At 46.7% G+C, this 20,790-nt stretch overlaps 1 protein-coding gene across 5 annotated transcripts in view; it reads right to left on the bottom strand.

Annotated features, from left to right (window-relative positions):
• Positions 1-20,790, bottom strand: part of CLEC16A (C-type lectin domain containing 16A) — a 239,611-nt gene that overhangs the window by 126,747 nt on the left and 92,074 nt on the right. For all 5 annotated transcript variants that reach the window (XM_073015174.1, XM_073015175.1, XM_007985728.3 and 2 more), the window contains 5 exons: positions 17,772-17,894; positions 15,277-15,386; positions 13,595-13,639; positions 10,343-10,393; positions 6,147-6,275 (listed from right to left, as the gene is read on the bottom strand). In XM_073015174.1, coding sequence (XP_072871275.1) covers positions 6,147-6,275; positions 10,343-10,393; positions 13,595-13,639; positions 15,277-15,386; positions 17,772-17,894 — 458 coding nt within the window. The remainder of the gene's footprint in view (positions 1-6,146; positions 6,276-10,342; positions 10,394-13,594; positions 13,640-15,276; positions 15,387-17,771; positions 17,895-20,790) is intronic.

Genomic DNA, 20,790 nt, shown 5'->3' with positions numbered 1-20,790 from the left:
CAGCCTGCCCCAGGTCACTCAGTGAATAACTGGATTCCAGGCTCTGTGTTCTTGCAGCCACACTCCTTGACCTCCAAAAGATTTAAGGCTTGGGACCTGGGGTTTTATTGAGTGCTTTTCTTCGCTAAATAAAGATGCAAATTTAAAACTATTATTAAAAAGGAAAAAGAAATTATTATTCTTTCAGATTCTTCCATAGAATATCAGGAAGGACGGACCCAGGAAGAACAGGCTAGACTGTGAAAAGGATGACAGCTGACCAAGCTAAAATAGAAAGAGATGTCTCCAGTTTCTTTGCTTCAGTGAGTCTGGAAGCAAACTCTGACAAACTCACAGTCTCCGGGGAATCAGTCCAATGAGCAGGGGAAGGTGGGTGGCTCTGTAGTTGGACACACTGTGGCTCAAGCTGGGGCTTGGTAATCACATGAATTGCCCAAGCCCAGGCTTATGCTCTGGAAATGGGGCACCCACCATGCAGGTACAACGGGATGGCACTGGTGATGTGCTGAGCCCAGGAGCTGGCCTGGAACAAAGGCTTGGTTTTCACCCTCCTGCTTCCTTGCTGCATGTGCAAGCTGCCTAGTTTAGGCGACAGTCACTCAGGTTAGAAGCCCACTGAGGCCATGTAGCTGTGAAAGTCAGTCATTCTTAAAAGAGTGCCAAAGCAGTTTAATGTGGGCACAACCCATCGGGAAAGCAATTTGGCAATATGCAGAGAGTCATGAAAAAAACACGTTCATACCCTTTGAACCAGAAATTCCACTTCTGGGAACTTATCCTAAAGAAATAATTCAAGAGAAAGAAAAACACTGTATTCATGAAGCTGCTCATTATAGTTTAGTTGAAAATAATGTAATACTGGAAGCAACCAAAATGTCTACTTGCAAGAAAATGCCAGATAAACCTTTATGAGGCCATAAGAAATCAGACTTATTTCAACTATGGCAACATGAAAACTTCTTGTGCTACGACGAAAAGAAAAAAAAGAAGGGATGAAACCAAGACCATGGTACACTCTCTTTACAGACAAAGATAGGAGGAGCACAAAAGATGTCCAAGTACTGTTTGTTTAGGATGATAAAATCATGGGAAATTCTTTTCCCTTTACTTTTGAAATTGTAGGAGATGCTATTGTATTTTCTTTAATGTGTAATACACATCGAAAAAGTAAAGCAAAATATTCTATTTCCTCAAGGCCAATAGTGATAAACACAAAAACTGCTTGTGGTTTTACAAAGGAACAGGGAAACAATGTGGGGACAAATAAAACCTCGTGCAAATACAGGTGTTTCATAGCCGCTTCCAAGATGACTATATACAGATGGCTAGTGGCTTAAACTTGGATTTTGATATTCACCAAAAAATCCTGTTCCTGACTCTCTTTTCTCTGGCATGAAGCTTCGGTAGATTTAGATCATGAAAGATCCTATTTCTTTCCCACCTTACATACCAGACTGCTCCATTTCTGTTCAGACAATGCTTCCTGAGTGCTTAATGTCTGCCAGGCCCTGGGCTTGTCACTTCGCAGCCACGCTCTTCTCTGGGCAACAGCTGAGAGGCAAGACCCATGAGGGACCTGAGGCTCCGGGAGGGTGAGTGACTCACTCAAGGTCATGCAGCTGGAGTTGGGATTTGACCCACGGTTGGTCTGACACCACAGTTTTCCTTCTTCACCGCTTCTCTCAGTTCCCCCTACATGTGGGGTGGGTCCAGCCTAAGCCTGAAGTTCTACTTGAATGTTCTCACTGGACCCCAACAGCTCCAGTGACCTTCATTTCAACATGAATTTCCCTTCTCAGCTGGCATGGCTCAGTGACACCCTTGCTGTTTTGGTCTTATTTTATATTATTTGTTCACCATTTAGTCTTGCATCTTACTCAGAGCCTGATACCTAGAATATGTTCAACAATTATGTTGAAAGAAAGAATAAGTGATGTAGTTTTTAAAATGGAAGAGAGGGCTGGGCATGGTGGTTCATGCCTGTAATCCCAGCACTATGGGAGGCCAAGTCGTGTGGATCACCTGAGTTCAGGAGTTTGGGACCACCCTGGCCAAAAGACTGGGGACACTCAGTGTCTATTAGAAATACAAAAAAATTTTAAAAATCAGCTGGGCATGGTGGGTCATGCTACTCTAGAGGCGGAGGCAGGAGAATCACTTGAACCTGGGAGGTGCAGGTTGCAGTGAGTCGAGATCATGCCACTGCACTCTAGCATGGGTGAGAGTGAGACGCATCTCAAAAAAAAAAAAGCAAGAAGGAAAACGGCGTTATGGTGAGATGCCTCCCAACAGCCTGCAAAGCGCTGCCACCATCCTCTCCTGTCGCTGCCCCTGCCTCTACCTCACTTACTACGCTCCTTGAACATGCCACACTTGGTAGCATCTCAGGGACCGGACGTGTGCTGTTCCCTGTTTGGAAAGTTCCTCCTTTATCACTTTAACCTTCCTGGCTCCTCCTCATCCCCCAGGTTTCAGCTCAGATCACCTCTGCAGAGCAGCTCTTCGGATCACTCTATCTGCAGGAGGACCGCTCCTCAGCCCTGGCTACGGCATGCTATTTCTTTCCTCCAGAGCTCTGACTGTGGGTTGGTACCAAACCTGCTATTCTCTTACTTGCTAATAAATTTTACCTCTCTAGGTAAAAAGAGCGGTCCAGAAGGCAGGGGTGTGTGCTCGCTCGTTTCTTCACTCCCCAGGCTAATACAGTATTTGGCACATAGCAAGAATCTAGCAGCTCTTTGATGAATCTATGAATATTTAGGAGTGATTTGCCAGTAAGAATTGTTTGAACTTCCTTGACAAATCCTTAAGGAAAATAAAGGGTGGAGTTTCTGAAAAGGATCAGCCTCCTTTAAAAAGTCTACTTGGTGAAAAAAAAAAAAAAAAAAAAAAGAAAGAAAACCTTTGAATGCAACGGGGTAGCTTGGAATGTTCTTTGGATACAAGCAAAAAACTTGAAACGAACCACATAAGCCCTCAATTGCTTGCTAAACCATGTAACTTCCTTTAGCTCAAATTCAAAGCACATTGGTGTGTTCTGATTTCTGAAGTAGGCTTGAGGAGCTAAGCTTCTGGATGATTCCAGATAGCTCCCTTGCAACAGGAACCGTAGTGAGACGAGTGGCCAAAGCTACCCTTCAGAAAGAAATTCTTAAAGTCACAAAGGAAGCTTTTCTAAAGTGGATGCGTTGGCTTTGAGGTAGCCTGGCCTCTTTTATGTCATTCTGCTACCCAGGGACCCTGGGAGGACTTAAGAGTTGCTTTTGGAAACTGGTCAGACAGGCAAAGAGCCTCTAGGGAAGCTGAGCTATTCCAGGTCTCTGTGCTTCAGCTAGCCACTTGGGCTGTGCATCCTGTCCAGGACAAGGGAGGTGGGCAGCACAGCCCTGGGAACCGGCAACTATGTGACATGTGAGGGGCAAAAAGACTATCATCAAGACCTGCCACTGGCTTGCTGCTGAGTCCTCACAATAACTCTGGAAAGGCAGGCACATTTTACCTGACAGATGAAGAGACAGTAGCTCAGAGTAGACAGGAAGCAACCTCCCTTCCACCACACGCCTGACAAACTCACCCCTGCATTTCTCCCATCTCTCACCTGTGGATCAGGACCATCTGCCCCAGCCCAGCAGGGCATAAGGTCATGAAACAGTGTTAAGAGGTGACAGCCAAGGCTCTCAAGGGGCTCCAAGGCCCCCGTGATCTGGCTCCTGCCAGCATCCGCAGCCTCATCACATCCCACTGTGGGCTCCAGCTGCAATCACTGCCGTGGAAGTGCCAGAATGTGTCACCTGTCTCTGGGCCTGTGCCTCCCTATCTGGTGCCTGTCCCACTTCCTGCTCCAGGTGAGATGAGTGACCTGATCTAATGCTACTTGAATAACGGCCTGAGCCACATGGTCTGCCACTGCCTCTTCCCACTTTGCCCTCCAGGCTCTCGTTCCTTCAGGACTGGGGCTGTTTTTGATGTCCCAGTGTCCTGAGCAGAGCTAGCAGATCTGAAGAAGGCAGTGTGGGAAGCAGCAGGTCAGAATGCCTAAGAGTCTAGGTTCTGGGGGCCACATTGCCTGGGCTGACTCGTGGCTCAGCTAGCTACTCACTAGCTGGGTGACCTTGAGCAAATCACTGGACCTCTCCATGCATCAATTCCTTCCTCCGTGGGAGGACGTGGTGGTTCATGCCTGTAATCCCAGCACTCTGAGAGGCTGAGATGGGTGGATTGCTTGAGTCCAGGAGTTCAAGACCAGCCTTCGCAACATGGCAAAACCCCACCTCTACAAAAATACAAAAATTAGGTGAGTGTGGCGGCACACACCTGTAATCCCAATGACCCAGGAGGCTGAGGTAGGAGGACCTCTTGAACCCAGGGGGCAGAGTGTGCTGCAGTGAGCCAAGATGGCACCACTGCACTCCAACCTGGGTGACAGAGCAGGACCCTGTCTCAAAAAAAAAAAAAAAAAAAAAAAAAAATTCTTCTGTAAAATGGAGATAATAATAGTGCCAATCTCCTAGGATGGTTATAGAATTTAATGAGGAAATTCACCTAAAGAACGGATTTGAATTGATCTACTTCATAACAGAGGCTATATGTTCACAGAAGTGGTAAGAAAAATCCTAACGAACTGTGAACCAAAAGAAGGTAGAGTGTGGGTCGGGTGTGGTGGTACATGTCTGTAATTCCAGCACTTTGGGAGGCCAAGGCAGGAGGATGGCTTGAGGCCAGGAGTTCAAGACTAGCTTGGGTAACTTAGCAAGACTTCATCTCTATAAAACATTTGAAAATTAGCTAGGTGTGGTAGCTTATGCATGTAGTTCCAGCTACTGACGCTGAGGTGGGAGGATGGCTGGAGACCAGGAGTTCGAGGCTGCAGTGAGGTATGATAGCATCACTGCACTCCAGGCTGGATCACAGCTCACTGCAGCCTCAAAAAAAAAAAAGAAAAAAAGAAAGGCAAAGTGGAATCCAGAGCAGCAGTGCTCAGCGTTCACTCCTCTGGACAGGAGGGATCTCCCAGGCGGGGCCTTCTTGGCACAGGATGCCGTAGCCCCGGCTGGGGGTGAGCATGTCAGCATCACGAAGCAACACATACACATCTGTCAGAACCGGTCCTCCAGTGAAAGCTGACGCCAGGACGTCCAGTGCAAACGCTGCCACCCACAAACAGAATCGTGCGCCTGGCTGGGAGCACATGGAAGGAAGACGTCAGCGGCCCGGACGGGTGGGTCCTGCGGTGAGGTTTGTGGGTTTGGTCAGACAGTTGGAAATGTGGATTGACTCAAGACACATGGGTCCCACTTCCTCTGCACCCCCAGGCCTCTGAGGTAGAATCACCAGCTGCGGGGAGGAAGGGTTCAGACTCCTCGTGTCTGAGGTGCAAATGACAGGTCATTCCTGCTTTGCAAAATCCAAAAGTGAAACACCTCTGTCACACACGAATAAACTCAGACGATACAGGCTGACAGGGGGAGCTGCATGCAATGAATTCCTCTAAACTATCCACAAATATTCATGTCTCCAGGGAATGATTTTCTAGGGAAAAGGTGATGGTGCTTTCTAAGAAAGAAACTCTGATCTTACCCGGGAGATAAAATACCATGAACACCCTTGTGGAGACTGCTTCCTAGAGCGCCTGCTTCGGAAAAAAAGGGCTGATAACGGAAGCACACGCTGCAGCTGGTTCTGAGAACTAATCTTTTCACGCATATCTCTCCTGCAGGCTGGCGAGATTCACATTCCATTTGACTGTGGCCCAAGAGCAGGTAGATGCCTTAACATCACACTGTCTCTGAGGGTCCTGAGACCGCTGAGCTAAGATTTCACACCAACCTCACCCTCCACGGTTCACAGAAACCTGCCCCACTGGCTTCCACTCCTGAGCTCAGGGCTTGAGTCTGTCTGCACTGGTGAAGGCTACCTCTCTGCAGCCAACATCGGGTGCCAGATGCAATGGAATGCCAAACCCCACTTTCCAAAGGGCAACATGCTTTGGAAAGTCATGCCTGGGGGCAAGTGTGAACTCTCTATCTGCGTCTAAGCTGTGTTGAGGGCAAGCTCTTGACTTTGACAAAGAAGCCCTTTCCTCCCTGGTCTGGGAGTGGTTCTGGAGAACAGTGGCCCAGGAGATGACAGGTCCTGCACTCACTCACCCGCCGGGTCTTCTCCACATCGCCACACGGGAGCCGCTTCACAAAATCAATGCCTGTCAGCGGTGTGCCTGTTGGGGGCAGCAGGATGGAGGCATCCATCATGAGATATTCCACGTTCATGGGCTTCATCTAGAAGAGACATTACAGGAAACCTCAAAGCAGGCCCCTTACTTGGGAGGAAGAAGAGGCCCGGGAAGGTTACACAGGCCTCTCCCCTTTACCTGCATTTAGTAAATGTAAATGAGTGATCTAAACCCTGGATTTAGATTGAAGTAAAGCACAGAGGCAGCCAGATAAGGGAGCAATATGTCTTTTGGCTTTCTAAACTGGTGATTTTTCCTTTAATTGAAACAGCAGCTCAGACTCTTGAGAAGCTGCACCCTTGCTGCGAAAAGCTCGTTCCTCCTCACATTCCCTCTCCACCTCAGCAGGGACAGGGATTCTCAGCAGGAGGCCAGGTATGCTTTACCCCTGTGGGTGCAAGCCCATCTACCATCTGCCTTCTCCTCTCTGTCCTTCCAGTGATAACAGCTGTGCGATGGCAGCTTCTGTTTAACGAGAGCTGATTCCGCGGCACGCTGTGACCTAAAGGCTTTTGAGGAGCTGCTTCCCACTTTGCTGATGAGGGAACAGAGTCTCAGAGAAGCAGAAAAATGGATCCAAGGTCACTCAGCTGGTGGGTGGCAGAACCAAGACATGAGCCCAGGCCTGTCTTGCTCCAGGGCCTCTGTGATTCTCACCCTAGGACCAACGTTTCCCCTTCCTTCCTTGTCCCCTTCACATCTTACCTGGGATAATAGAACATAATCATTTTTGGAGCATCTACTAACTGCCAGGCACATGCTGGGATCACCTCCTGCTGGACGGCAGGTGCTGGTGGCTCATCATGAAAGGGACACTGAGCTCAGAGGAGGAAACGCACATGCCCACGGCCACTGGGCCAAAGCTGACTGCCTCTTTCCACACCACCTCTGCGAAGCCTTCTTTGATGACTAAGACACAGGGTGACATCCCCTACCTGCTACCTCTCCCAGATCTCTGCTGCATCAGTAGTAGTCATCAATGCACACGTGTTACTGAACACTAACACTTCATTTCCCTGGCTTCACAGAGGAAGGATAAGCTTTCTGCAGAATTCATTTTACTGTTTCAAACATCACAAACTTTCCTTGTGTCTTCTCTTTTCAGAAAGTGGGCTTCAAACATACCACTTTCTCCCTCCTGCTAGGTAAAGCTGACTACACAGGGCAGGGATGTAGTGAGGGCCCAGCGGTCCAGATACCTGGTGCTATGGTTTGAACGCATCCCAAAAAGTTAACGTATTGGAAACTTAATCCCCAGTGTGACAGTGCTGAGAGGTAGGGCCTAACAAGATGGGATTAGGTCTCATGAATGGAATAAGGTCATTACTGCACGTGTGGCTCCCTGATGGTGACAGTGAGTTTGTTTTAAGAGCGCGTTCTGTTCTCTCTTTCTCTGTGTCTTGCCCTTCCACCTTCCACCACGGGTAATGTGGCAAGAAGGCCCTCGTCAAATACTGGCACCTTGATATTGGACTTCCCGGCCTCCAGAACTAAAACAAATTTCTTTTCTTTATAAATTAGTCTGTGGTATTCTGTTACAGCTGCAGAAAACAGACTGAGACACCTGGTGAACACGCCACGGGGCCAAGGAGCCACTTGGTGCATGCTGCTTGCCTTTTTCTTTTGGACACTTTGAGTACTTTCCTCCAGAAGCCCGAGGTCCCCTACTCCAAATCCTCTATCCCAGCAGGGGTGGCAGCTCCCTTCCCCTCTACTCCTGCTGCCCCCTACAACCTTCCCAATGAACCACTCAAGCCTGCTGGGGGCAGAGCTAGGCCATCACTTCACTGAACCTTTTGCATTAAACCAGAGGCAGTAAGGGAAATGAAGGGTCACAAGTCATGGCCTGACTTTGGTACAGCGGCCGGTCTCCGAGGGCCTGTCCCTACCCCCTTCCACTCAGAAGCTGCATTCCTAAAGGCTGAGGACTGATTTTCAGATACAGAGAGAGGGTGTAGCACCTTTGTATTTCTCTGGAATGCCAGGCATTGTATAGGACACACAATACATGCTTGATTAAAACAAACAAACAATCAAACAAATAAAACCTCGGAAGTTCCCCATGGTGGGAGGGGGAGGAAGCATTTGTTGTGTATGGACCCATGAGCATTTGTTGTTGTGTATGGACCCATGAGGCCTCTTGTTGGCTATTTCATATACAGCCTGAGCAGCTCCGAGGTGGGGTCCCCCACCTTATGGATTAAAAAAAAAAAAAAAACGCCAGGCGAGGTGGCTCACACCTGTAATCCCAGCACTTTGGGAGGTCGAGGCGGAGGGATCACGAGGTCAGGGGTTCGAGACCAGCCTGGCCAACATGGTGAAATCCCGTCTACTAAAAATACAAAAATTAGTTGGGCGTCGTAGTGGGAGCCTGTAATCCCAGCTACTTGGGAGGCTGAGGCAGGAGAATTCCTTGAACCCAGGAGGCGGAGGTTGCAGGGAGCCGAGATCGCGCTACTGCACTCCAGCCTAGGTGACAGAGCAAGACTCTGTCTCAAAAAAAGAAAAAGAAAAAGAAAAAAAAATCAGAATTTAAGCAATGCACTCAAGGTTGCATTGTCAAAAACAGACACTGAGCAGGGGTTTAAGAGCCCAAGCTCTCCCACATGGTTAAGTGCCATAGGAGACTGACATTTCCAAACAGAAAACCAAACTGTAAGGAATGACATTGCAGGGGGATGTCTCAGCGGTAAGAGGAAATGGCAAACGACAAATGAATCCCTTCCACTCTAAGGAATGGTCTGAAGGGTGGAAGACTGAGTCACTCTTGAAGGGGCTGGGAGGGGCTGTGGATGCACAGCCCACGGACACCTTTCCCTTGAAAAGGCTCCATGGAGGCCTCAGACATACAGTGACAAAGGACGTGGTGAGGGCCCGGCTGTCCAGATTCCCGGGGAACAGGCTGTGAAGCCAAGGAGCCAATTAGTGCACGCTGCCTTTTTCTTTTTGACACTTAAAACACTTAGGTTTATTATAAACTTCCCAAATCACACACGCTTTGGTGGGTAATATTCACAAGAAGGATCATTTATCATGTACTTAATGGAGTACCTAGCCAAGGGCAGGTGCTGGGATACAAAGACAAATGCACAAAGCAGCAAAAGCTGGAATCTTCTGAACCTATGGCTTCCCGTGATTCTGCCTGCCGGAGGAGGAGGAATCCCGTGTGCTGGCACTGCAGACTGGAGGAAGAACTGCATGCTGGAACATTCCAGGAAAGCAGCAAACAGAGAGGCAGGGATATAATACATGGAGAAGGACAGGGGATGCGGGGGTGGGCTATCCTCCTCCGGAAGCCTGGCTCCACCACTCACCGGCCGGGCAGACTTGGGTACATCACTAGACCTCTCTGACTCAGTTTCCTCATTGGCAAGTGATATGGTTTGGCTCTGTGTCCCCACCCAAATCTCCCCCTGAATGGTGAGACATGTGGGAATCCCCACGTGTCAAGGGCGGAACCATGTGGCGGTAACTGAATCATGGGGGCAGCTTTCCTTATACAGTTCTCGTGATAGTGAGTGAGTTCTCATGAGATCTGATGGTTTTCTAAGTGTCTGGCATTTTTTCTCCTTGCATTCATTCTCTCTCCTATCACCCTGTGAAGAGGTGCCTTCCACCATGATCGTAAGTTTCCTGAGGCCTCCCCAGCAATGTGGAACTGTAAGTCAATTAAACCTCTTTTCTTTATAAATTACCCAGTCTTGGGTATTTCTGCGTAACAGTATGAGAAAAGACTAATTCAGCAAGAAAGGGACAATGGCAGTAGCTATTACCGTTGGTTGGTGTAAGGATGAAGAGTTATAATCTGTACAGCATGGTATATACATCCAGCACAGAGTAAGTCCACAAAAAAATGATACTGCCCCCCAAATTACTATTCATAGCAGATAATCGTCCTGACTCATTGGATACCTCCCATCTTAGAGGGAATGAATATAATCTGAAATTAACAGTGCTGGGGATCACAAGACACCACTCTAAATCTGCTTCCCCATCAATCTGCTATTTGGTCAGAAAGCCCTAAGTCAAAAAACCCCGTCTGGAATGGGCAGGGTGAGCTTGGCAGGGACACAGGCGCACGCCAGCCCAAGTGTGTCCCAGTCCCTCACTTACTGTCATGCTCCTGTACTCATCTTCAAACATGTCCAAAAAAATGTCTTCTCCCTAAAAAGAAAGGAAAGGAGGGAAGAGGAGATTATTCATATTTTTTTCCATAAACAACAGAGTATTATAAACTCTAGTTTGTGGCTTTAGAGGCCATCTGTTTCTCATTAGTGAGTTCTCGTAAATCACCAGGAAGTAAAATGCACACATGAACACAAACACACACGCTCAAATGACAGACCAAATATCAAATTGCGCTACTCAAAATTTTCTTCTTCCTTTTTAAGTATATGGAGTTAGGATTCTTCTGTCAAAGCAGTTAATTAAAAAACAACAACAAAAATACTACTATGTAGGATTAAAATATAGAAAAGACTAATATTTCAAGTGTTTAACATCATCTATTTATCAAGAAGAATGGTTGGAGAAACGGACAATCCTGTTTAAGTTATCATATTAAAGATACGAGGTTCCACACCTCTGGAAGGAAGAGTATAATTAAATAAATTTAACATTACAATTACATGGCTTGTTCCATTTGTTTTTGAGGAGTGCTTTCGGGGTTATGTCGTTCCTCAGGGTCATGACTGCCTGGGAGGGCCCCTTCAGAACAGCATGGTGGGCATAAACTTGGCTCTGAGACACATAACCAAATCCAGTTTTACACCTCTTGCCTCCTTGTTCCACTGCAAGAATGGCATGTCTGTCTGGGGTACTGTGAACACGAAATGAGTTAATGCACATGAAATGCAAGGAAGCACAGAGCCTGTCACTCAGTTAGGGCTGGGTCAGTGTTAACACTCACTGTCATGATAATCTCTACTGGACAATGAGCCTTAGAACTGCTGCATCTCTCTCACAAGTTCTGAACGAGACACACACACACACACACACCTCCCCCCCACACTTGGGGTGGGAGAGGGAATAGATCCTTTTTAGTTTTCTTCAGTTGTCAGAACTACAACTAAATTTGAATATTCTTGTGTGATATAACTATCAACACGAGAAAAGACAATTCCTGAAAACATCTAAAAGCTGCTGATAAATTACACTTAGGGTATGATAAATATTATGGGATAAAAGTAAGAAAAATCTGGGTTGGGAGAAGGGATCCAGAAATTAAATAAAGCTCTCCTTTTGTTAATAAAGAATAACCCTCTGGGAAAATGCCTACCTATATGTCTTTCTGTTTTTGCAATCCAAAAGCTTTCCAGGGGACATAAACTTAGGGCAGTTATACTGGAAAGAGGTTCAAAGATGACTAATGCAACCCTGAGGTTTCTGCTTTCTTGTGGGCTTTGCTAGTGGGGGTGTATCCTCACTTGGAGGCCAAGCGTGGTTTCAGATGTTCTAAGGGGAAAGTGGGATTTCCTCCTCAGTGTGTAGGGGCCCACCACGGTGCCACCCTTGTCTGGGTATGTCCACTGCTGCAGTTGGACGGGGTCATCTGAGTCTGGCAAGGTTGATCTCCAAATTATGTAACCTCATTTTATCTCAACAAACACTGGCAATAATGTAGTGGCTTAAAACGATTCCTGCAAAGAAACAGCAGCTTAAAGAGGGCTCAAAAAATGAAACTACAGGGGACAGCAAGGAAATGGCAACACAAGAGGATCTTCAGCAGCCACGTGCAGAGACCTGATCCGGAGGCCAGCAAACTAGAAAATGACTATTTGACCCATGGATTAATCCACCATGGCTGACGAGTGATGAGCCTTGCCTGAAAGACACATGAGGCTGGCAAGGCCTGAGTGTTTCTGCTCCCTGCCGCGCCCCCCAAATTCATATGTTTAAATTCTAATTCCCAAGGTAATGGGATTAGTAGGTAGGGCCTTTGGGAGGTGATGAGGTCATCCAGTAAGATGGTGCCATTTATGAGAAAGTGAGCCTTCACTAGATACTGAATCTGCCTTGATCTTGGACTTCCCAGCCTCCAAAACTGACAGAAATAAGTATCTTTTTTTTTGAGGACTCTCGCTCTGTCACCCAGGCTGGAGTGCAGTGGCATGATCTCAGCTCACTGCAAGCTCCGTCTCCCGGGTTCACGCCATTCTCCCACTTCAGCCTCCAGAGGAGCTGGGACTACAGGCATCTGCCACTATGCCAGGCTAATTTTTTTTGTATTTTTCAGTAGAGACAGAGTTTCACCATATTAGCCAAAATGGTCTCAATCTCCTGACCTCATGATCTGCCTGCCTTGGCCTCCCAAAGTGCTGGGATTGATTACAGGCGTGAGCCACTGTGCCCAGCCCAGAAGTAAATTTCTATTGTTTATAAGCTACCCAGTTTATGGTGTTTTAGCATCCCGAATGGACTAAAATCAAATGCTTAAAAGCTACAACAAAACCATGGCAATTAGAATTTTTTTTTTTTTTTTTAAATGGAATTTTCACTCTTGTTGCCCAGGATGGAGGGCAATGGCACTATCTTGGCTCACAGCAATCGCTGCCTCCTGGGTTCAAGCAATTCTCCTGCCTCAGCCTCCCAAGTACCTGGGATTACAGGCATGTGCCACTATGCCTGATTAATTTTGTATTTTTAGTAGAGACGAGGGTTCTCCATGTTGGCCAGGCTGGTCTCAAACTCCCGACCTCAGGTGATCCACCCGCCTTGGCCTCCAAAAGTGCTGGGATTATAGGCATAAGCCACCATGCCTGGCTGCAATTAGATATTTATAAAACCATCTGGAACCTGAAGACAAAGCTCTGCAAATTTTTCAGATACTGAAAGTCACTGTGGCACTTCACAAAATCTCAATAAACTTAATAAAGGTTTAGAAGCCTCTATAAGGTTTCTTAGCACATATGTATAAAAATAATATACATGTATACAGTTCATAAATTCATAGGTAATTCATAAGTAATTTTATATATGTAAGCATATGTAACTCACGAACATAAGCACATCATATATATATAATTTACTTATGTGTGTTTATATGTATGTAGTTCATAATTTACATATAATTATTCCCAAACAACCAAATCCATGTATTACTGAGAAACAAATTGTCATATACTGGGGCTGAGTCCTCAAAAATTTTACTAATAAGACAGCATGGGCAGAAAAAAGTTTAGGTATTGCTGCTCTAGGGACTATGAAATTGAGCATTTTTATTCAGTAATTATAGGCATAAAAAATAACTGAAGACATATAACGTTTATCTGCATAGAACCAGACACCACTTCTGCTGCTTCTACAAGACACTCCTGCTTCTACAAGACACACCATACTGCTGTCCATCTGTGCTCTGCCAATTACCTTATAAAAGTGTCGTACAAGGTGAACACTTTCTTCTCTCGCACCCTGTTAAAAGACAAGGAAGGTGTGAAGGAGGCAGGTCTCATCTAGGCGAGCAAGTCAGGCAAACTACAAATTCTAAAACATGAGTACGTATAAAACGGATCTGGACTAATAACCTTAATGCATAAAATGTTTTCTTTTGTTTTTTTTTTTCCTTTTGTTGAGATGAAGTCTCACTCTGTTGCCCAGGCTGGAGTGCAGCGGCATGATCCTGGCTCAGTGCAATCTCCGCCTCCCAGGTTCAAGTGATTCTCCTGCCTCAACCTCCTGAGTAGCTGGGATTACAGGTGCCTGCCACCACACCTGGCTAATTTTTATATTTTTAGTAGAGACGGGGTTTCACCACATTGGCCAGGCTGGTCTCTAACTCCTGACTTCAGGTGATCTGCCCGCCTCGGCTTCCCAAAGTGCCGGGACTAGAGGCATGAGCTCCCATGCCTGGCCTATAAAAGAGTTCTTAATGAGAGAGAGAGGAAAGGACACAGAGCTCAAAATGAAAATGCGAAAGGATAGGTAATTTGATTGTAATGACATGAGAAGCTGTTAATATACAGTTAATCAGGGGAAAACGGTTACAAATATGGCCATTATGACTCCTTTATTTTACTTTTTCAATACAGTCTCAAACTGTGGCCCAGGCTGGAGTGCGGTGGTACAGTCATACTCACTGCAGTGTCAAAATCCTGGGTTCAAGCAATCTCCCAGCCTCAGCCACCTGAGTAGCTGGGGCTACAGGCATGTCCTGGCTAACTGTTTTTGTTTTTGTAGAGACAGGGTCTCACTTATGTCCAAGCTAGTCTCAAATTCTTGGCCTCGAGTGATCCTCTCATCTCAGCTTTCCAAAATGTTGGAATTACATGCATGAGCCACTGCACCTAGCCCAACTACATTTGTATAAGACAAAAAGTTCATTTATAAGGGTGTGTGTGTGTGTATACAAACATATATATACTTATATATGAATTTTCATTTACATATACGTAAATAGATGTTTCATTTACATATATTCACATGTTTACATATTTATATATTATATATGTAAATATATACATAGTGTATATTTACATATTGTATACATATATTCCTTTATGTAATTATTTGCTTATATAATACTTAAATATATTTACATATATAATATGTGTGTGTGTGTCTACATAGACACAGCCAAAGTGTCAACTATAGTTGTTACTTTTACCTCTTTGTACTTCCTAAATTTTCTAAAATAAACATAGAAAATAAGAGGAGGTACCATAAACGCTACTGAAAATTTAATGTATATTTGAAGCACAAAAACCATAATCAATGTGTGTATATGTGTTAGTGTGTTTGTATGTGCTTAAAACTTTTGTAACACCAAAGAAAAAATTCAGAAATCCTGAGGACAAATACAGAACCAAATAAGTGCAGTAGGAACCACTAAAACTCAATTAAGTGGACTCTTCAGCGAGTCTCAGCCGAAAGGAAGTCCCTGCTGAATAAGTAGGTTGGAGTGGGGTCTCAAGAGAGCAGCTCCTGCTGCTTCTAGCTGGTGACTGATGACACCGCAGGCCAGGGCTCCTATCTGGATGCCAGCACCTTCCCTTCCATCCTCCTGTTCCTCTCCCTTGGCCCACAGGAAGGAGGAGGGGAGAGGGCGTCACCTCCAGGCAGGCCAGGTGCACGTCCTTCATGATGCAGCCGGCACTCGTCAGGACTTGCTGCTTCAGAAGTAGGCAGCTCAGCTCCAGCGTTGCCAGCCGGATCTTCCCATCTGCAGAGCAAATCAGGGTGAGCCTTGCACACCCAGGGAGCGGCGCCCTTAAGCCCAAGGCTCCTGCCTACCCACGTTGAGGTTAACAGGTCAGATGATAGACCAACTGCTCATGGCTCCCAACATCCAGTGGGGACACAGAGGGAACCCCCCATGCCAAAGCCATTCCCAATCAGTTAGAATTCAATGTTCTCCATCAAAACTACCTACACCAAATACTTCCCTCAAGTCCCTTTACTGGCAGGGTGCAGGAAAAAGAGGGTGACTAAACACTGCTGAGGCCTAGAGAGTGGCCCTGCACTCCCACTTTCCTTTAGAGAGCTGCCAGTCCCACTCTGGGTCATGTGATTTGGGTGGAGCTGGTCCTCCTTTCCCCTTCCAGGGTTGGGCACATCACCCGTCCAGATGGGGTGCTCTACATTCCCTTGGTCCCAGTGACTAGGTAAGAACTAGGCAAGGGAGCCAGTCAGAGCCAGTAAGACTCAACCTCACAATTTGCTAGAACTGCTGGGTAAGAGAAATTCTCCTTGTGCTGGGTTGAGCAGAGGACCGTGGTGAGGCCCTGAGGGGCACAAGCATTATAACCTACATCAGCCACCTCTTCACCCTTGCCAGTATTTTTAATATTTGTAAAGTATTCTGCAAATATCACTTTGAGATCTCTCTTCCAACTAGACTGCTCAAATCTAAGTGTCTCCCATAGAGTAAGTCTAGTGTCTCAGTGGAGAAAGGGCTAGCTGGAGGGGCTGACATTTAACTCATCAACCCAGAAGGTGGCAGAGGCCAAAGGTAGAAAAATACTGTTTGAGCCCCTGGATCCAGCTTTGCCTGAAGCCAGGCCTCAGCAGACTTTATAAGCCAACACAGCTTTGTCTGTTTGTATTGTTTAAGCCAGAGTGAGTCGGGTTTCTGTCAAGTGCAACAGAGCTCTAACACAGCTTACTTATTATGCTCTTACTTACTTACTACCGTGAGCCAGGCACAGTGCCGAGCACTTTATATAGCTCCTCAAGGAATCTGTATGAAAACCGATTGCAATGAGTGCTCGAAAGACTGAGGCTTAGGAAAGGGAAGGGACTTGTCCACGGTCTCATCGCTGGGCAGTGGTAGACTGCAGGTGCTCAGAATGCCAAAACCCATGTCTGGCATCTCTCCTAGAAGCATCTGTAACTGACTGACTGAAGGACAACTGCTCTTACGCAAACTCCTCTGTGGGTCTTTCAAGTTTATTTCTGGGGAAAGGTCCCACTGTGGAGAGGAGGAGGTCTTCAGGCTATGCCTCTAAGGCCTTGGAAACATCAGAGACCACGATAGGTCACTGGGAAAAAACTAAAGGCAGATACACCCCTCTGCCCACCTCCCTGCCTGTCCCTTTGTTAATGCCTTGTAAGTCAGATGAAAATAGGTGAGAAAAGGGGCTCTGCCTAAAAAGTGAAAAAGTAGGCCTGGTGTGGCAGCTCATGCCTGTAATCCCTAGTACCTTGGGAGGCCAAGGTGGATGGATCACCAGGTCAAGAGTTCGAGACCAGTCTGGCCAACACAGTGAAACCCCATCTCAAATAAAAATACAAAAAATTAGCTGGGTGTGGTGGTGTGCCCCCGTAATCCCAGCTACTCGGGAGGCTGAGGCAGGAGAATCCCGTAAACCTGGGAGGCGGACGTTGCGGTGAGCCGAGATCACGCCATTACACTCCAGCCCAGGCGACCGTGCGAGACTCCATCTCAAAAAAAAAAAAAGAAAAGAAAAGAGAAAAAGCACTATCACGAAAAATAGGTCTTCTCAAACATGATACATGCCCCAGGGGCAACCAAGGAGAAGGCTGGGTGGTCTCAGCTCCATCGGCTCTCCTGGCCCGTCCCTACCCAGCCCCAGCACTAGTGTAACCTCTCTTCAGCTGCCTCCTCCAAGTGAGTTTTTCTCCAAACGCATTCTCACTCCTACCTGTTCCCATACCTACCCACAACTGCTGCTGGTAACAAAACTCTGTCTCCTACTCTACTGGCCCCTTACACCTTCGAACCTTCTCCCCTCACTCCACTCTCAGCCTAGTTCTTTCTCATAATATCACCTTGGGCCACCCAGAGATTTGGGGGGTGGCAAACATTGATAATCTCAGCAAAGGAAGGTGGGGTGTGGAAGGAGAAGAAAGATGGTTAGCAAGTGGCAGGGGGTGGCACGGCAAAAGGAGACCCAGAGCTAAAGACACAGTTCCAGCAGGCAGGAGGGCTGGCCCAGGATGCAGGGGTTGAGAGGCCGAGGGAGAGGCTGGGATGGACCCAGTTTCTCAGAAGGCTCAGGCCTAGCACCCAGGGCTCAGGCTTCCAGTGGGGCCTGCTCCCCATGACTGCGTGGCCCTGTGGACAGACAACACCCCAAGTGGGCACCTGGCTGGGCAGCGTTGTTCATGATCCTGATGAGTCTTTCAGCCAGCGGATGGTTGTAGGTGGTCTTCTCGACTGCGTTTGGCACGGGGAGCTGGATTCGCTCTAATTTTTCAGGATCTATGCCTGGAACAGAGGAGAAGGATGTAAGCGGAGGCCTTCTGACTACGTGACCTCCTCATCCTGAAAGGCCCTGCAGAGTGGGGTTTCCTCAACTTCAGCCACATATGTTCCCTCTTGGTGATTTCTTTTCCTTTTTCTTTTCTTTTTTTTTTAGTTTTTAGTAGAGACAGGGTTTTGTCATGTTTCCCAGGCTGGACTTTAACTCCTGGGCTTCCCCAAGTGCTGGGCCTCCCAAAGTGCTGGGATTACCGGTGTGAGCCACCATGCCTGTCCCCTCTTGGCACCTGCTGTCATGACTGGTTGCTGTCGGTGCCACAACTTATTGCAGAGCTCTCCATAAACTGAACTTACATAAACGTATTAAAACATACATTTTCTGTCACTACTTATAAATAGGAAATCAGGATTGATGTAATAATTGCCAGTAATAATTTTTAAAAAATCAAAAAATGTTTTTACATTCTAGCCAGTGACTGGTGACTGCCTACTCATGGTGGCCCAAAGCCTGATCTTTGTTAAAAAGGGAGGTTGGCAGGTACTTAATAGTGTTGGAGAGAAGCTAGCCCCAAATGGTGACATTCTCCCAGACATAGCAGACGAAAGGGAAGGGAGTAGAAAAAGGGGTAACCGTCCCATAGAACAATTCACTGCCACTGTGTGCCAGGTCTGAGGGCCACCTGAGGGCACTCCCGTATTAGGCACCTTCTACGCTTGGGGAAACCCAGGCCTAGAGAAAGAGAGACTATACCCGAAGGAAACTACAGTCATCCCCAACAATTGTGCCCTCAAGCTTTTAATGACAAGCTCAAAAGCTGGGCCCCACCCTCAACATGGGTAGGAGGAATCAAGTTCTGAGTCAGGTGAGGTAGAGGCCACCCCTGCCCCTGAGGGTGACATTAGCAGAAAGACACTAAGCTAAGCCTTTTCTTACAGAAAGGTGCACATACTAGGTTGGCACAAAAGTAAATGCGGTTTTTGCCATTAAAAGCAATTCAAAAACTGCAATTACTTTTGTGCCAACCTAATACAATGACACCAATAAAGCAGAGATCTATCATTAACAGGCAAGGGAATCACCTTTCCTCCAGTGAAAATTCAACAGTTCTTCCTGCCAAAACTAACAGCATTTAAAAGATAAAAGATGAGATGGGGGTGGGGAAGGTAAGTGGGAAAGGAAAGAGGGAACAGGCAAGTGTGTGACTTTGAGCCCTGTTATCATTTCTCCTAAAGAAGCACGCAGGACCCGCAGTGACAGAAGACCTGTTAGGGCTACTAGAACAGTTCCTGCCTGGGGTAAGAGGTCTTCAAACTCCTTATCTGCTCATCTGACATGGCTCTTGAAAAATACACTTGGAGAAACAAATATTTCGCTTGATCCAAGCTCAGAGAACTGAATGGATTATTTGTGCTTGGAACACGTCTTTTCCTGTTATTCTACAAAAGGGGGAAAGGTGGCACTTCTCGGAACTCTTGAAATACGGTCCCTTGAGTACCAGATGACGCTTCATTTAGAACCTTGACAAAATAGTGGAGGATAGCATTGAAGAGCTGATTGTCTGGATTCTAAGTAACTCCTGCACACACAGGTTGATGAAATAAGCCATAACAATATATCTTGCTTTTCTGAATTCCTTCCAGCTCCCAGAAAGAGGCTAAGTCATACCAAGGAGATGACCTGGGTGAGGGACGGCATAAAGGCTTGAGTTGGGTAGTAGTCTCTCTCATGCCCCAAAACAACCCACAAATTTGGGTTTCCTCAAAAAATTTGATTGCAGTGAAAATTTAACTTGTGGATTCTGTATCCCATGTTAATGCTAAATGTGTAACCCTGAAGGATTCTGGCTTATTGAATGGCAAGAGGAATGTCAACTGAATCTTTTTGGCATTTGTTTTTTCCAGAGATGTTAACACTGTCATAACATCTCTCTACTCATTAATTTCTGGCCCTTTGAGAACTGCCAGTCAGTGGTTCTGGGGGTGGGGGTGGGGAATAAAAGCTCCTCTGCGTCCCAGGTGCATCGCCCAACTTTATAACCCACCAGCAATCATTCCACTTCAGCGAGGACAGCGGAAAGGGCCTGGCTTCTGGCTCCTTCTAGAATGGGGCTGTGGCCACAGAACCATGGAAAGAGGCAAACTAGGACCAGGCCTTGCATTTCCACAGAGAGGTCCATTTTTGTTTCTTTCCTATCATTGCCCCTCTGCCTCCTTAGAATTTGTGAACAATGAGGAAATCTGTGGCAAGCTCTTGACAAGAAGAAAAGCGTGTCAAGATGATCTTGACCTTTCTCAACTCTCCATGAAGGGAAGATTCCGGAGGATAGAAACACTTCTCTCTGCACCAGATTCCAAGTCTAGCCCTTTCCTTTCATGAGGAAGTTAAGGCCCAGAGTTGTTAAGCTGTTTCCCCAAGGCCACAGAGCAAGTCAGAGACACGGCTCAAACCACCTTCAGATGATCCCGAAGGTGGCGGGGGGCCAGATGGGAAAGGGTGGCAGCTCCCACTCAGCGAGCCCACCAGAAGCATGCAGGGTGCCCATCCTCTCAGGCTGACAACAGCCACCCCTCTATGTCCCTGGGTACACTCTCTCCTAGGGGGTCAGCTGGGTACAGCAGGAATGAGAAGCCTAGCGGTGGAGTACGGGAGAAACTTTGTTTTGACACTTTACTTCTTTGAACCTCAGTTTCCTCACCTGTGAGGTGGGAATAATTATGGTAACTACCCGCCCCACAACTGCTATCAGGATCGAAAGAGAAAAAGCACCATCACAGACCAACAACTTTACCTCTCATTATTATGCACAAATGGGAATTTTTAGTTTGATCACTGCTTAATGCATGGATGAGAATTTTTAGTTTGAGCATGACTTGATGTGTTTCCTTATCATTTGTGTTATAA

The sequence above is a fragment of the Chlorocebus sabaeus genome, chromosome 5 (assembly GCF_047675955.1).
Source record: "Chlorocebus sabaeus isolate Y175 chromosome 5, mChlSab1.0.hap1, whole genome shotgun sequence".
NCBI classification, from domain to species: domain Eukaryota; kingdom Metazoa; phylum Chordata; class Mammalia; order Primates; family Cercopithecidae; genus Chlorocebus; species Chlorocebus sabaeus.
This window is presented reverse-complemented; position numbering and strand designations above follow the sequence as displayed.